Source organism: Bemisia tabaci, chromosome 4 (genome assembly GCF_918797505.1).
Source record: "Bemisia tabaci chromosome 4, PGI_BMITA_v3".
Lineage (NCBI taxonomy): Eukaryota > Metazoa > Arthropoda > Insecta > Hemiptera > Aleyrodidae > Bemisia > Bemisia tabaci.
The window spans coordinates 61,417,603-61,435,557 of NC_092796.1; the positions used below are offsets into that span (position 1 = coordinate 61,417,603).

Genomic DNA, 17,955 nt, shown 5'->3' on the forward strand with positions numbered 1-17,955 from the left:
CGGTGTTCCATTTCGCTGTACACCTGATGCCGCTAACTTCAATACTTGATACGGACTGCAAAATCACTACATATCAGTTCAAAGTGGTGAATTATTAATTCACGGTTCTGCAGTACGAATCGATGTTACTTTTGATCCTCAGAGAATTACTATGAACATTGCAGGATGTCTACAGGTCCTGAAAGTCCCGAAAAAGTTTGTAATTTTTATGACCGGTCCCGAAGTCACTAATAAGTTCGCAAATTTCACTCGAAATCCCAAATAATTGAACTATTTTCGGTTTTTGAGAGTCATTTTTAACTGATGAAACCACCGCATCTAGTTAGGGTGCGACGTTTTTGTAAAACTCGAACTTTAAACAGTATGATTTTCCTTCATTTTCAAGTGATACCACATACCTACTCGGAGTTCGAATAGTTGCGCACTTGATTTCCACATTTAACGATATGGCATATTCCTTGCATTCATGAACTTCCGTAATTTGAGAAACGGAAGAAGGTAAGATTTGCCACAAATTTACATTACCACCGCGGCTAAAATACGAGACCGAGCCTGCATTTTTGCGACTGTGTGTGCGTGCCAGGTGTTCCTTTGACGAACCGAAGAATGCTAACGCCACAACCGTTTGCAAGATTGTTTGTTTACTTAGGTGAGGTCACTCTTCGGGCAAACCTGACTGCCAGCCACCAAGAAAAACTGCCCGCATACGCGGTAAATTTGAAAAAGCGTGATCCAAACTACGCAGATTGCGCGCCAAGAAGTGGAATTGCAGACTTTTTTGATGTGCCCAGCGTGATTTCGAGCGAATATTCTCTTGAAAAGTGTATTCAGTTGGTTGTGTCAGTTGCTTACAACATACCCATTTGTTTAATCGTTAATTTCGTTCAATTATTATCTTAATCCCGATTAATTACTCGATATCTACTTTATATCCCCGCGCAAACCTCTCGCCGTAACGTGAGTGCCCCGTCCCACGGAGACGGTATCTGCGAAATATCCCCGAACTTTCATTCCCGCGATTCGAGCCTCGGTCAAATCTTACGAAAACGTCCCGTGGCCGGCCAGGTTGGCCTAGGGAACGCAGCGCGGCTGACTCTAGGTCAATAGGTTTCGGGTTCGAATCCCGGTAGTGGCGTCAAATTTTCACCGTACTGACGAGTAGATCTGCGGAAACAGATTCTACTCGGCCCTAATACCCTGAAAATTTGAAAAGTCTGGACCATGGATGTTCCGAAATCCCTCGATGTCTACGGACAATAGATCGTATTCGATACATCAAACAGGTGAGATTGTATCGATATCGATTGGTTCAACATGTAAACATAGCCTCAAAAGTCAATTTAGAAAGCTGAAACGGGTCTTTTGTGATTGAATTTTTATTCTTTCGAGTACCAAATGGCCATGAAAAGTGAAATTGGTAAGAATTTTCTCATTTCTAGCTTTTCCGACTTGAATCCTAAAATTTTTGTTGGAGGTTCAGCCGGCCAGGTTGGCCTAGCGGTCAGCGCGTCTGACGTTAGACCAATGGGCCCCGGGTTCGAATTCCAGTGGTGGCGACTAATTTTCACGGAACTGACGAGTGGGCCTGCAGAAACAGAATCTACCCGGCCTTAATCCCTGAAAATTTGAAAGCCCAAGCGCGTGGATGTGCCAAATTCCCTCTAAAGTCTACTGACATTAAAAAATAATCTCTACGTTAAACTCTTGTCTGTAGATGGCTGTAGATTCCTAAACTGGAATACAAGCCAAATAACCTGCAAAAATAAAGAAAAAAATAAAAATTGTTTGAGGTAAAGTTTGATTGTTTTGAGCCAAACGATACATCGAACCACTGTCAAAGACGATCTATGAACACACTCTAAAAGTTTGCTGAAGGTGCTGGACACAAAGCCATAAAACCAGCAGGAAAAAAAAATTATCCGTGGAGATAAGACGAAAGCGTGAGGATAAAGACCTGGTTAAATGGAAAACACGGTAATGGACTACAAGGCGCGAAATGATTTTGTGGAGGCCTCGAGAGAAGGCGAATTCCTTCGCGAGCGTAAGAGGTCGCGGGCCGAGCAAGGCGTGAACAAATTAAATTGTTTACATGCTAATCGTGAGACCCGTCTGAGGAGATGTCTTGAAGAGATATAATTAACCCGGATCCCTTTTCTCTCCCCCTCTCCTGCGGTTTCTCCCTCTCAATCTCACCGGAGAGAGCGGGAAAAGCGCGGACGTGCTCGATATAAGCGTTGGGGGTTAAGCGGTTCTTGTTCGACGGGGGAGAGAGGTCGGGATTTGGGGGTGGACGCAGGCGTGCGTCCCCCGGAGGGCGGTCTCAAGATTGCGCGCGCAAACCCGGCAAAAATCCTACACCCGCGTGGCCGCGTGGCTCCGTTTACGCGAGCCAGCTTTCATTCAGCCAGCAAACGCCGGCTGCGCCCGACTTGGAGGCCCGTGTCGTGTCACGATTCGGATACAGTTCGCGATCTTTTCTCGACCGCGGCTCCGAAATCCCATCGCAACAAAATTTCAACCCTACTCCACCGTTAATAATTAATTTTAGGTAATTTTCTTTCCTCATTTGGTTTGCCCAGTTTTTATTTTGGGCGCTGTTTTGTCATTTCCGGAGTCTCCTTCGATGTACGTGTTTTTGCGGCACAGGAAAATTGATAGGGAAGTCGATTAGGTCTTCAAGAGAATTTGACGATTAGGCACATAACTCGAGTTGTTACAATGGTCCCTTAACATTTCGAGATTTTTTTTTTTTATTTACTTTTTTTTTAGACAGTATGTTGGAATTTTTTAGCCATAACGTGCGCTAAAAATTCAGCGTTCTGAATGGTCGTCATTAGTGTTACACCAAACAGCGTATTTCTTTGAGGGAAAATTTTGCTTGTGTGTGAGCTTTTCCCCTCTGTATTGAGATATCAGCTTTATGCTGAATTTTTAACGCTCGTCGACTAAAAAATTCCAACATACTGTCTTACAACCCGTGCGTCCTTCGCAATCAGTTTGTGTACTTTTTTTTGGTCCTTAAAAACTGTGTAAATTTGGGAGAATTCCATTCCATGCCTGAGATACCGCTGCTTTGTTTTTGCAAATGTCCGTGCTAATTTTTTTTTGTAGCTCCCTCCCTGACAAAAATTTAGTGCGCTCACTCTGTTGCTCCTTACTAACAATCTTTGTTCAGGAAAAATATGCAATCGCGAACATTTACTATATTCAAAATTCACGTCCTACCCTCATAATCTCCGCATAAGAACAATAATTTTTAACCTCGTTTTCTCCTTGAATATTAGGAACTTCAATTAAGTAAATATTTCTCGGTACATACATTATTTGAATTGTTCGATTTATTATTTCTTTCTTTTTCTTTTTTCTTTTTTAAAAATCTTACGCAAGAACCGATGTTCCTGTGTTCCGAAGAAGAATCATTTTAAACAAGTTAAAGGGAAAGTGAGCTCTCAAATCTGAATCCTCGAATGATTTCTGAAGTAATTTATTTTTTTTTATTTATTTATTCGTGGTTTATTGTTTATTCAAGTATCAGTTTTTTTTAAAACTCATTCCATCAAACTTTGAAACCCCTAAAAAATTGAAAAATACTCACCTTTAGCAAAACAACTCAGGAAATGTGACATTCAATAATTTTTCTAGTTCCACTGAGCCAAGTATTTCACGTTTCTTCAAAATTTTTCTTGTGAAGTTTTGTCGTTAGGCATAAAGTTTCTACGAGTCTGGGCTCCTTGGAAATTTTAAAACCACTCAGTATGACACCAAAAAACAAAAACAAAAAAAACAACAAACAAAAAAACAAACAAACAAACAAACAAAACAATTACCGCAGTACTAATTGTCTCTGTTGGATAAATACCGCATATTTCACACGGTGTGAAATAAAAATCAATGATCAAGAGCATAGAATACTAACAAATTTTTAGGATTAATTTTTTTACCAACGCCAATTCCTTCAATGCAAACTCTTACCTAAGTATCTTCCCATTTCGCTTCCTACCAATTGGAAAACTGAACTTCTTGAAAATGAATCATTGTATAGATTCAGACTCATAGGATGAACTTTGACTCCATTTTAAAAACAACACCAACGATGCGGCATCGAAAAAAAAGCACCCGTAATAGATAAAGGACGGAGACAGTGCCGGCACTGTTGAGAGAAGCGGAGGTAAGCAAATTAATTAGTCAAGGCGTTGATGAGGGTGTGTCGCAGGGAAAAAGAAACAGGGTGAGCATCAAGGGGAGGAAATTAAGCACTCTGTAACAAGCATGAATTAAGAAGTGGTTGCTTAATGAAACAGAGTAATTGGTCTGTAAAAGCACCGGGATCAGGGCAGCAAAAAACGCCACAGCAAGAGACTCATAATGAGCTAGGCTCAGAGGAAACTTTCACTCGGTGCTTATTCATAAGTCACACTTAAAAAAATAGAGCATGGATGAATAAAGGGATAAATAAATCAAAGAGGAAGATTTCTGCCCAGTTTGCGTGTACCTATATCTTTTTAGTGATCCCCGTCGGACTCATTTTATGAATAGTATATTTCCAATCAAGATCCTCCTCATTTGGAAGAAAAACCCCTGGAGAAAACTCAAAGCTGTAAATCTGTCGTTCGTGTGCTCACGCGGTAAATAGCAAATCCGTTTAAAATATCGGAAATAATATTTTTTCCAAGAAATGCAGGCAAGTGTGTAAAAAATCTGAAATTTCAATCGTTCCAATTTGGAACTTTAGAACTCCCCGCTCATCCCCCTAATAAAAACAAATGCACTTGATTTATTGTACTCATGCAACTTTAATTCCAAGAATTTCCCTCATTTACGGCTTTAAAATATTATCAATTCCACTATTAGCACAGTTTGGTCCTCAAAACCACATCTTTCTATCGATGAATAGCGTCACAATTTTCAGCCGAAAATATAATAATGGCGTAAAGGACCCATTTACTGCAAACGAGATGCAAAATTTCAGTGTCAAAGTGCCTTAACGTTTGTGTAAAAGTCAAAATTTCTTGTCTATTTTTGGACTTCCAGTTGCACCGCTTCTCATCAGAGTGTTTTGGGATTGCCAGTCACTGGACTCGTTCCAGATGGATAAATATCGATTTTTTACTTGTGTATTTTCATTTATACGGGTTTAAAACTTCGAATGAAAAAAATGATGCAATTTTAAAACTAAGAATGATACAATTTTAAAGTTAAAAATAACAAATTTCAAAATTAAAAATGATACAGTTTCAAAGTTAAAAATGATACAATTTCAAATAATATAATAGAACAAATTAAAATTACCAGCAATTTTTCGCTTCTCGATGTACGTTATTTTCCCTCGATAAATGTAGATGAAAAAGTTCAAGTTATGAATGAGTTGATAAACTTGCATTTGAGCTTTATTTTGTGTATCATTTCATCCTCGCAATTAACCTTTAAAATTACTCAAGTTCCTCGTACTTTAATTTCATGTGGCTACATAATCACATTTATGGATTTGCTCCAATCCGACACCCAGAGATACGCAAAATACCCACACCATTTAAAAAAAAAAACTACTCACGGGAAGTAGTTTAGTTCGTAGAAGAGGATCATTAGATTAAACTAATTGAATGAAATAAAATAAATAAATCTCAAAATTGAAATGAATCAAATAAACGATAGGTCGTCGAATTAATGATAATAATTATTGTCTGCGTTAGACGCACGGGTCGTAAGACAGTAAGCTGGAATTTTTTAGCAACCATGCGTTGAAAATCAGCATCATAATCATTTTTTTCAATCAATGGGCGCCATCTTTCCTTTCTATCAATAAGCTGTTGGTATCTCAATGTCTCAACGGCCCAATATTAATGCAAAAACTTCCCTCGTTGAGAATTATGATTTTTAAGTGGATGTCATGCAATCGTGCTGTTTTTTGACGCACAATCACGGATAGCGACTCATTGTACACTTCATCGATTAAATCTCTGAGATAAACGGTTTGTAAAATTACAGTGCAGAAGCTCAGATACGTAATTAGCTGATTGGTGCAATTGTTGGCCGCGTTGGGTTTATCGTTTTTACGTTGTTTGCAACTTGACTAGCATTTTTGTTCTATTGTAGAGGCGGATGAAATGATCTTGCGGACAATTTTATGCAAAATGTTGAATTTTTTTGTAGGAATGAATGTTAAAGTTCTTTTATCACTCGCAAAATATCTCTACAGAAAATCCGTTTGAAACAGCGTAACGGGAAGCAAATATCCCTGCTTTACAATGTGCTTTAACGAAGTTTCCCCGATAAAATGTTTTTGTAGTCTGTTATTCTTACGCGTGTAATTTTGACCGTTAGAAAATATGACCTATGGATCTATGTTTTATATCTTCAGCTTTGAAATCAGTAATTGTTCACAACACCTTGGCATTATATTTTTACAATCAAATCCCTTCAATAATTTTTCAGCGGATATATAACCCGTAATATAACGTAATTTATAATAACCCGTAATATTTAACCCGTGTGGCAAACAAACTCTATCAAAAATTCAAAACCATAATGAAATTATAGTAGTTTAGTTCGTAGATTTCATGAATCTACATGATGTCATGATGTGACGGTTAGTGATGAGATAAAGTGAATGTTCTCATATGTATATGGGATTAAACAACGGCGAATTTTCCTAGACTTCGTTATCTTCAATTCTAAATAGTGCGATCGAAGATATGTGCAAAATTGTATGTTTGGTAGAAAATGCTTTTTTCATAAATCCACAATTTGAAATATTCTTTAATAAAATTGTTTTCGTTGCTTTGAAGTCGGAAAAGTTTTGTGCAGCACTACTACCATAAGATTGATGGGCTGATTACTTATTTTAAATTTCTCTTCCTTAACTGCAAAAGTAACAAAAGAGTATTGAACAAAAAATTGAAATGTGCATGAATGAGTATGTGTATCAACTTGTATTCAAAGGTTAGAAAAACTTCAATTCATCTCAAATAATTTGGAAACTGCTTGTCTTTTTAATTTACTATGGTGCCTAGACTACCAAACGACCAACATACAACCGACGCACAAAGTGAGTATCCTAGCAAAAGGTTTGAAGCACAAATAAGGATCCTTATGTGTCTGTTAGCGCTGTCTATAAAAATCGCAGGACAGTTTTTTTCCACAAACATCCATCATCAGCAAAATGAAAGAAAAAAAAACAATTGTCAATTTGAGTGAAAAATTACAAATTTTGTTGAATAGGTATGTATAGTGTTCAAATTTTGGAAAACGGGGTTTCATCAAAAACCCTTTAAATTTTGGAAAATGTATTTTCACCAAAAATCAGGCGGATCATTGTTTTTCATAAATTCCTGTTTAGTTCGTGCTAAAGAAATGCGTCGTGACCATATACTATGTACGCCTTTCTCAAAATAGCTATCCGTTGCTAAAGGAAATAAATGAAAAATTAATAATACCAATTAGTGAAAGGCTAATACCAGTGATTATTTTTTATACTTATTACTGTCAAAAATAAACTTGATGCAAAATCCATCGAGTCTTCCAGTACTTTTGCAAAATTAAAATGCCGATTCATTACACGCGAAACAACATTATCCACTGAAATTAAAGCACTCTGCAGAATGTGCCGCAAGTTCATGAGTGCTAAAAACAAGTAAGGATTCTTAGAATCAGCGCTGAGAATAAGCAGCAATTACAATTTTAGTATATACATTGAACGTTAAATTAATACATTTAACGTCGAATTGAGCTAAACTTACACAATTGAAATGTTCCGTTTTCATGGCTACTTTGAGACATGTTTTCCGGTCAGACCAACGACGAGGACTTGGTTGATCTACCAAATTTTTGGTTAAATCGATCGAGACCATAGGTTACTCTCAATCATCTGGGGATGAATGAAGTAATAAAGTATGTCCCGCTGAACGAATGTATACTCTTGTTTCTCTCAATGACCCTCAGCGGTTGCGACCTAAGATTGGCTATAGCACATTGGACCATCACCAATGCAATCCAGGTCCTGTTATGGTGACTCACGCTTCATTTTCAACAATGCTGCACATTTTCAACCAAAAGATTTGACCAATGTAACTCAAAGAATAACGGACTAAAAACATTGACCGCGCGTCGAGGGTACTTTGTGTCCTTATCCCCTCACTAACACAAATGGACTGTGTTAGGCAGAAGGAACCGAGCCACATCAGTTATTGCCAAATGTAATTGGGCAATTTAATTTTTACATGCAAACGGTTGTGTGGATTCTCGTGCGAAAATACGTAAATTATGACAGATTTTGAAGCATGTTGTTTCTATGTTTTTGAACGTAAGAAATGTTTTTTACGTCTTCCCTATCTTTGGCTGTGTTGCTCACGTAACACTTGAAACACCACCACAAATAAGACGAATAGAGCCAACACAATATGGAAATAGAATAAGGAACAAGATGCGCGTCGATGACGGCGCAGAGATACAACTATTCGTACTCGATGGATGTCCGCGTTGCGTCTGCAGAATTGAAGGCGAGATGGCGCGAGGCGTGAACTTGCAATGCGTCGCTCTGCCGCCAATGAGTTGTCGCCTGGATTTGCTTTTCTTAACTTTAGCCAAAGTTTACTATAGATCTATTTGACCCCGTGAAGTAGAAGGTTACTAAGCCACATAAGCTATTGCCAATATTTGGACAATTTAATGTTTCACATGAAATCGGTCGTATGGATTTTTATGCAAATTTCAGTGAATTTTCTGCTTAGTACGAAACAAATTCCCCGACATTTTCAAAAGAATCCGCACAAACTTTCCCTTGTAAAAAACGGAATTGCCCCGTTAAATTTTGCAATTGCTGATATGGCTTGGTTCTTTTCTGCTAAACGCAGTCCAAATGGATTACATTTTGCAATAAGGAACTACAATCTCTGACTCTTCCATAAAAGCACCTCCAGCATAGGGAAACCAATGATTAACATGTTGTTCCTAAAATGAGCCAGAAATAGCAGTCCCTAATTGCAAAATGTGGTCCGAATGTTGGTTACTTTCTCCTACTTTGTACTAAATGTCTCAAGGATCAGGGAATATAGTTGCGGTGGTGAGTAAGATTTTGTTATACAACCAATATTTATTTCCTTTTCTTTTTCTAACGCTCGATGTTCGTTTGCAGGAGCGGGTGGAGCTAGATCAGAGGATCGGGCCGGTTTCAAAGTCAAGGAGCCGGTGAAATCAAAAGGACGGAAAAGCGAGAGGTCTGCCAATGGAACATTTGCCGGTCTCCAACGGGAAGAAATCATATTTTATTCCTGGGCCGGGACTCCTGCCTCTCGTCAACTCGTCAATGCGAAGAATGGACCGGGCGGGTGCCACGCTCCCAGACGGGGACACATCAATAGTTAATGAAATGAAATTTTGAGTTTCCGCTTTCGGGCGAGGCTCCGCGGGGGAGCACGTAAAAAGTTTTCGGTGGCTTTCCTTTTTTGTGCGTGATTGCGGGAACCGCGGCCAGATTGCAAGTGACTATCGGAGACTCGGACGGATCAAATATTAAACTCGACGAAAAATTCAAATGAAGCGGATCGCCGCCGGCAAGTTTCCAACCGCGCTCGACTTGCCCGTTTCTGCGTCTTCTCCACGGTTCCGTTTCTGCCCTGAAATCGCTACCCGATTTTCCGATGGATTCCCACACCAGATTTTGTGAACAATATTCCGCTTACCCGCATTCCAGGAAATGTGACTGTAAAGTACGACTCTTTTGCCGATTAAGAATTTTTTGTGACTGATCCGTGGAGAATAAATTAGATTTTCCTACGTAATCGGGATTCATCATGGTGCTCATTCAACTTTCCACGTATCTCTCAGTGTAAAGTACGACTATTTTCCCGAATAAGAGTTTTCGTGACTGATCAGCGTAGATAACTTAGATTTTCCTTCATACTCGGGATTCATCATGGTGCTCATTCAACTCTCCACATATCTCTTAGTTTTTCTCCTCACTTTGCTCCACTCTTCAGGTAACGAAACATTTATCATCTTTTTTCAAAACATTCAGTTACCTAATCTAATGGAACGATACCCGAAACGTTTTGGTGGTATTACGTGAAAATTAGCCTTGTTACCCGTTGTTTAATTTGTTATTATTGTGTATATTGTCACGGACTGCGGATTATCAAACATATCTCATAAATGGATATAGTGGCCCGATCGCTCTGTAAGGAGGCAGGGATAGTTTTGAGCTGAACTGCCGTGCTGACAATGAGGAAGAACGCCGTATGAACACTTGGAAATTCGTAATAGCGCCTACAAGACTGCCTGGATACTTCATGCATTGCGCGTACAGCGTACACTGACTGCGGTGATACTACCCGCATTGCGCGTACCACACCCTCACGGCACGGTGCGTACGCGCAATGCGTGAAGTATCCATGCAGTCTTGTAGGCGCTAATCAGCGTGTCGCTCAGGCCGCACTGAGATAGGCGCTGATATTCTTACTTGCGGAGTCAGCGTTCGCACTCATGGTAACGAAATGTTTGCACCCTTGATTGTCATTTAAAATAATAGAAAAATCATGTTTTAAAGGAAAATGTAATGTGTGTTTTGCAAATACATATGAAGGTGGCTCCTTGCCAAAAATGGTTGTCAAAAAACTAATACCTTTTTAAATTCAGTATTTCAATCAGTATCCAGACAGTCTTGTAGGCGCGATTACGAACTTCCAAGTGTTCATACGGCGTTCTTCCTCAGCACGGCATTTTAGCTCAGAACTACCCCTACTTTCTTACAGAGCGATCGGGCCACTATATCCGTTCATGAGATATGTTTGATGATCCGATAATTATCTTTGCTAAAGCACAGCCTCGCTTCACAGGAGAAAATAACGTTACTTTGTAACAATATTGTGAGTTCCACCCAACAATTTAATTTTATGTAAAAATATGAGAGTGCAATTCCTCACCAATATTTTGTTGATTTTTGCGCGTAATAAGTAAACGAATCAATAAAATTCGCAGCCATGAAAGCGCGACATTAGTAAAAATGGAATTTTCAAGTGGAAATTTAACATAGATCTTGTACATTTTCAATCAGTCCCGTTCTTTCATCTATGAAATGAGGAAAATTAATTCATGGACCTTCAAAATTAGGATTATTAATTGATTTGACCTTCAACTATATTGCACCAAGATCAGGTAGGATAAGAAAATAACCACTATAATACACGTGTTCTCGTCAGAATTCAATATGTAACACGATGGAAAAATTGATGAATATTGCCAAGTTCAACTTATTATACGAAGAACAAATTTTATGCGTTCCTTTCATTCAAACTTTCCGGTCTTAAAAAAAAGTACTCCCTTGAGTCGAATCGGGTGTCAAATTAAAATTAGCACAGTTTTTTTTCTTTGACAAGTTCGTGCATTCCGTGTATTGCATGCAGTGGGTTTTTTTTTTTTTTTTTTTTTTTTTTTTTTTTTTTTTGTGCTATGATAAGCACCGTAAAGTTGATAATGTCATAGATTCTTTTTCAATTTCCGATCCACCCTACCTTGATTTTTGTATTTCTCGGGAGCGAAAAATTTAAATCTACCAAATCTAATATAAACCACAAAAAATAATTTTGTTCTTGCATGAGCTGATTTTCAAAGTTCTTAATTTGTTCGCGTAAAATCGTGATAAAGAAACATGGCTTAGAGTACTTCAATTTCTCCCTTGTCTTAAGGTTTATTTTGATCAGTGATCCGGCAGAATACCGCCCTTAGTCCACAGAAGTACAAATTTTAGTAGAGTAATATTTGTCTAGTGGCCTCTAGAAAAATCGGATTTTGGATTTCAAAGAGAAGCTCCCTCTTGCATTCTGAGTAAAACGTCATGGGCAATTTCCTTCATTTTTGTGCCAAGACAGTGAATAAAGGCTCATTATAACCAGACAATTTTGTATATTGGACACGTCAGACATGCTTGACCTCTTAATCGATCTGCACTGAAGGAAAAAAACCACGCCCATTGGGTTTCATTTTTTTGCAATAAAATAATTTATGTATCTAGGCGAAATAAATCAAAATTAAGGCTTGAACACACCAAAATTGTCCATTCTTTTAATCGGCTCCATCAAAGCACGCACATTTTTTGAAGAGATAACTATTCGTGCTCTGCTGTAGGTATGTTGCCTAGCCGGCCAAATTGGAGGCGAATTGAAGAAGGGTGATATCCGCGAATAGGTTAAAACATCGCGGGGGTACGCTCCCGGACCACTTCGCGGTCCAACTCCCCGAAGCGCTTCGCGCCTCAGGTGGTATGCTTTAGGCGTTACTCTTATGATTTCTTGTACTGTAGACGGATGGTTTTCAAGAAAATACTTAATAAATATTCATAATCCCTGGTTTGCTTTTAGCCTATTTGGTGAAATAAAAGGCAACCTTGAAATGGCTGGTATTTAAGACAAGATTTACTAATCATCGATTGGATCAATCGAAGTATGGGACAAATAAACACACGTTTTTTAACAGATAGACCGTTTCTCTCAATTGGTGGAATAATTGTTGTTTACCCAGCAATACTGAATACCACTTTATTAGTGGACAGAATCTCGCAATAAGACCCAGACGGTATTAGCTTTGTCACTTAAGCATGAAGCGGCATGATACCTACTTAAATTCAGCATGATAACCTAACTTTTACTTTGGTAACTAATCATGCTCCTCGGTTCGATTTTTGCCTATGCAGGAGCATTGAATGGGCCTGTTGCAAACTTTTGCTAGAGCAAAAATAAGAGTTGTTTCTTATAGATAATGCCTCAAAAATCACGATGAGCGCATCGGCAAAGTCTGAAATGCACTCATAACTTCACAATCTGCGTAAGAAATTTGCGTTTTTTTAAGCTTCCCCGCTTCAAAAACGATACTACGGCACAAGTGAACATTTTGTCAGAGGAGTCGCTCCATCGTCGGCGATATTCATCATGGCCGACGGTTGCGCGCAGTTCCGCGCGTAATTCGAGGAGAGTTCAAAGTCAATCAATTCGGGCGTGGAAAACATGAACGTTAAAACACGCCGATTGTTATCTGGTCTAATCCAGTTCAGGTATTATCTCGTCCCATCACACGTGTTTTGGCGGATTGGCGTCGGCCATGATGAGTATTGCCGACGATGGAACGACTCCTCTTACAAAATGTTCACCTGTGCCGTAGTATCGCTTTTGAAGCGGGAAGCTCAAAAAACCGCAAATTTCTTACGCAGACTGTGAAGTTATGAGTGCATTTCAGACTTTGCCATCGTGATTTTTGAGGCATTATCTAGAAGAAACAAGTCTTATTTTTGCTCTAGCAAAAGTTTGCAACAGGCCCATTCAAAGTTCTTACTGCTAAAAATCATGAATTACACTTTCTCCACAGCACGAGAGCTGGAACAAATTTTCTCCGGTTGGGGCTCACCTTAAAATGTTTGCACTTTACCTGCAGTTTTTGAAGAATAAATAACGAGTCTACGCATCATCATTTGACATCCCCCTAGATCCACTGTATTTCACTTTAATTTCATCCGCGATGTTCGTGAAACGACCACAGCAAAAATTGCCTCGATAATCGAATGATAATATCGAGTTGAAAAATCGGTCATTCTTGGCCCTCCTGTTCTTACTCCCCTATTTTTCCAATGTAATAAATTATCGATACTATACCTTTTCACGGGTATCGCTCATCTTAAATTCGCCTTTAATTTTGCCAGCTAGGCAATATACCTACAGCAGAGTACGAATAGTTATCTCTTTTTTACGTTTATGCTTCATGTTTTGATTGAGCCAATTAAAAGAATGGACAATTTTGGTGTGTTCAAGCCTTAATTTTGAGAGCAAACTTAATTTTTGTGGTTGCATATAGAGTAAGATATTGTCGTGCCTGATCACCTACTCTATGTAGATCTCGATTAAATACAAAAAAATACTCAAGTAACGATAATTTTAAGGCTGTCAGAATGACTAAAATCCCAAGGTGTATTCTATCGAAATATTTGACAACCCTGCCTCCGCGGTCCCTTGAAGGGAGGAGATTTTTGTAATTATGCAAAACAAATGAATATTGATTCGTAAGGAAGATCGCCGAAGAATGGAGATACCGATTTAATCCCAGATTGGCGCCTCCCGGACCCTCGGCGTCGGTTGAAGGTGTCTCAAATGAGTCGTGAATGTTCTAGTCATTAGGGATCGTGAATCGGTCAAGGGTCGGTCTTCATTGTTTTCATCTTGTGTTTTTGACCCTCTCCTCGAGAGCATCCCATGTTTTTGCCCCTAACTCAACTTCCAGCAGGGTGGTTGTCTACTTGTACATCAAGCCCCGAAAATTCAACCGAATAATCGCACAAACAGTTCCGCCTCGGTTGTAAGATGGCAACGCGGTGTCTCATTTTCAATTAAGGTCCCTCGACCACCAATTTGGAGCTCGTAAAAACAATTGTCAATGAAATTACGCTAACTCCCCTCTCCTCTGAGTGACGATAGTTCGCTCTGGGAAGGGTTGTAGCCTGCACTCAGTTTGAAGCCGTAAATCTTTAAACCGTCGATTTTCGCGATTCACAAGTACGGTCACTGAATTTCCGAAGTTGTTGAGGTATAAAATTTTGGCTGTAGGACTTCGTAAATTCTTAGTTTTCTGGTAGCCAGTGTTATGAAAGTAATTAAGTCAGAATTTACGTGGAAAATAGTTTATTCTTCACACAGTAGAAGCTTCATCGACTATTACCATCGTCAGGAATTTATCAGAAAAAATAATACACAAATAGCATTTTATAGGGACTACAGAGGTACAGGGAAATAGATTTATTGTAAATAATCAACTTTCGTACGCAAGTTTCGACGTAATTATTTTCATGGCTGCCCTTAAAACCGCAAGAGTCTCTGAAGCTGATTTGGGAACCTTAGCCTCCCTTTTTACATTAAGGTGTCTCAGGATTAAATGATCAGACTGCTGTAGCATGTTCTGAGTCGATATAAGATTTTGTTTTCTTTAAATTTTTTTTTCCAAGCATGTCTTAAATCAAAGCTCCCGTCAATCAAATTTTTAGGAAATGCATAATTTTTCTCAACACGGAAAAACCGAGTTTAGGGCTGGTACCTGCGCGGAAGGTCCCAGCCCTTTAACCGGGTAGGTAAAATTGCTTTACCTCATACCCCATACGGGCAGGTCCGGCGCGGGTAGAGCCCAAAACTACCTACTTCAGGCTAAGGTCAGCCCTACTTGGTAAGGGCTGGACCCTGTCCAGGTAGGGCTGGGCACTACTCGCGCAGGGCCTGTACTGCCCCTGTGGGGTATAAGGTGAAGCAATTTTAGAGCCCAGCCCTAATCTCATTTTTTCCGTGAATGTTGGTTATAGACGGCTTTGGACTGAGCCTCATGAAAAATAGCATCTTCTTGTAATTTTTAGAGCTGAATTTATCCATGATCCCGTACGAATTTAGAACCCCCCCCCCCCCCCCCCCAGTGAAACCTGCGGTTTTTACTGACTCCAATGAAGGACTGCGGCCTTTCTCGTGTACTCATCGCCCGGCTGACAAGAGGGCGTAACTACACATTGAGATGAGCTCGGAAAAGCATAGAATTTTACGGACAACAGGGTTCATTGCAGAGTGTAGATACGCCTGTATATGAGGGAGGCGACGTATTAATGACTCCGATAGCTCGTCGTATTTCCGGTTGAGAATTAAAAATTTAACTCCCTCGATAGATATTCCGTTAGGTATCTCTTGCAAAGGTGTCAGCTATATTCTGTAGCTGGAAGACTCGTAAAAAGTCGGGCAAGGAAGTTTGGAGGGTGGCGTGAGAGAGAAATAGAGAGGACGAGAAGAGTAGGGAAAAGAAGGGACACCGGACTCGGATGGAGAAGGAAGGAGTGTGCGCTGAATCTATTTGTATACCCCAACCTGACTTTTGTGGTAGTTGCCTCTTTTTCAGAATGAGGTGTAGCCACATTCTTCAGATTTATTTCATGCCTTTTTTTACACACCAATACATGCATCATAGGACGTTTTCTTCTCCGAAAAATGTTTTAAAATGGACCCAATTGGATAGTCTTAATCTTGAACTTTTTATTAGGAAATCGGTGTTCAAAGTGAAAAAATTCAAATCGATGGCCAAAGTGCGAAACCACGTATCTCTGTTTGCGACGTTGTAGACTTCTTGTCACACTTTATTTTTTTTTGTGGGGGGGGGGGGAACCACTCGATGTAATTTCTTGAAGACTTCCTCAATCTTCCTTCTCTGTCGGCGAAATATTCTGTATACATCACAAGCTGTAAAGTTGGCTTGTTTCTTCTCGAGAAAATAAAATAGTAGCGGAAATTTTGAGACACCGCAATGGAAATGAAAGGTTTCGCATTTTGGTCATCGATATACCTCCATGCCTTCGTTCCGAAAACTCCCATACGAAGAAACATTTTCTGGAGAACCTATAGGAACGTCCTGTTCATAATTTCATCTGCAGACTTCTATGTTAGACAACCGGAATTCCTGTTGTCCCGATGGAATTCCGATTGTTGTAACCAGAATCCCTTCGGGACAACGGAAATATCAGATGTCTCAAATAGAGTCTGATGGTGATCACCATATCACTGCCCATATCATTGTCACTGGCACCGTACCATTATCACTGTCTCTCAAACCATACTTTTTTTGCTCAGTGAAGACACGAAACCAAGCATTGGTATCTTCCTTAGCTGTGAAATTGTTTCAGCAATTGTGATATCTCCCGGTCGGGAATGAGCCCCAGCGTGACAAAATATTCCGAGATTCGGAGGCGATAAATTCGACGGAGGCCAAGTTTGCATGCGGCAACGCGGATTCTATGTAAACTTTCCTCTCGTTCGTCTCGGTCTTTGATAGAAAGGGCGGGTGATGCATTGCTCTGATCGTTTTCACGGGTCCCCGAAGACCAGTAACTTGCCGCCATGTTTTATTCTCGCCTTTCCGCCTGAGATCCGCGCGGGGTTACGACATCCCATCCCTTGGGTTACGACACCCCCCCCACCCCCCCCGCACCGTGGTTCCTTCCGAGGACCCGGACCCGACCAAACCTGGAACGAACATTTTTATCAACTGGCCTAATAGAGACAAAGTGAAAGTCCCGACCTCTGTCGACTTCCTGGAGGACAGCTCGGAAGATGAATCATCGTGTGTAGTCGGAGGAACTACCGTGGATTTATCTGCGAGATTCGCACACGGATTATTGAAAAGCTACCGCTGGGTTCTTGCATCTCCCTTTTTTTTCTGGAACTTTTGTTTCACAACTTTGCTTGATTGGAAGTGCTGAAAGGTTTGAAACGCGACGACCAGTGTACTGCCGCGCTAAGGAAGAACGTCGTATGAAAATTCAAATGTTGCCTAATTTCTCTCGATAAAAAATTTATTTTGGAAGAAAAATGTGCATATTTTGTCCTTGAAATTTTCTAAAAATTGCGAACATGGGTGTCTTAAAAACTGGAATTAACATATTCGCAAATTTCTCAGAAAATTCGTGTTTCATCCCAGGCGGATTGGCCACGTCTGAAGGTTCATGCGGCGTTCTTCTTTGGCAGTGCAGGAACCCTTTCACGTCAACACAGTTTGAAATGTTAGTGTTTGCGGTTAATTTCCAAACTGATTTGGCTGCTCAACACAATTTTTGGTTAAATCAATCGAAACCCTAGGTTACTCTGAAACATCCGGTGAAAAAAGCGTTTTGCTAATTTTAAGTTTCTCAGGAGTTGTGTTTAGGTCTTTCCAGAAGAGATCGGGTCCGCAATGAAAGAGTGTGTCAGATCATGGAAAACAAAAGTGATATCGTTTCCGACAAACAGCTCGTCTGGTATGGTCATGTTAACGGGATGACCGGAGAAAGGCTGTCGAAGAAGATGCTTGATTGGGTTCCTCCTGGGAGGAGACGTAGGGGTCGCCTAGTGAAAGGTTGGCGATCAGGAGAGGGGGGTGTTTAGAGGAAACGAGGGAGTGCCAACTCCCTGAAGGACTTTGAGA

The 17,955-nt window shown here is 39.9% G+C and overlaps 1 protein-coding gene across 1 annotated transcript in view; it reads left to right on the forward strand.

The window, feature by feature from the left end:
• Positions 1 to 2,378: 2,378 nt before the first annotated feature.
• LOC109031788 (carbonic anhydrase-related protein 10) overlaps positions 2,379 to 17,955 on the forward strand; it is a 115,977-nt gene continuing 100,400 nt past the window's right edge. Inside the window, exons 1-2 of the mRNA XM_019043540.2 lie at positions 2,379 to 2,548; positions 9,131 to 9,974. Coding sequence (XP_018899085.1) covers positions 9,911 to 9,974 — 64 coding nt within the window. The 5' untranslated portion in view covers positions 2,379 to 2,548; positions 9,131 to 9,910. The remainder of the gene's footprint in view (positions 2,549 to 9,130; positions 9,975 to 17,955) is intronic.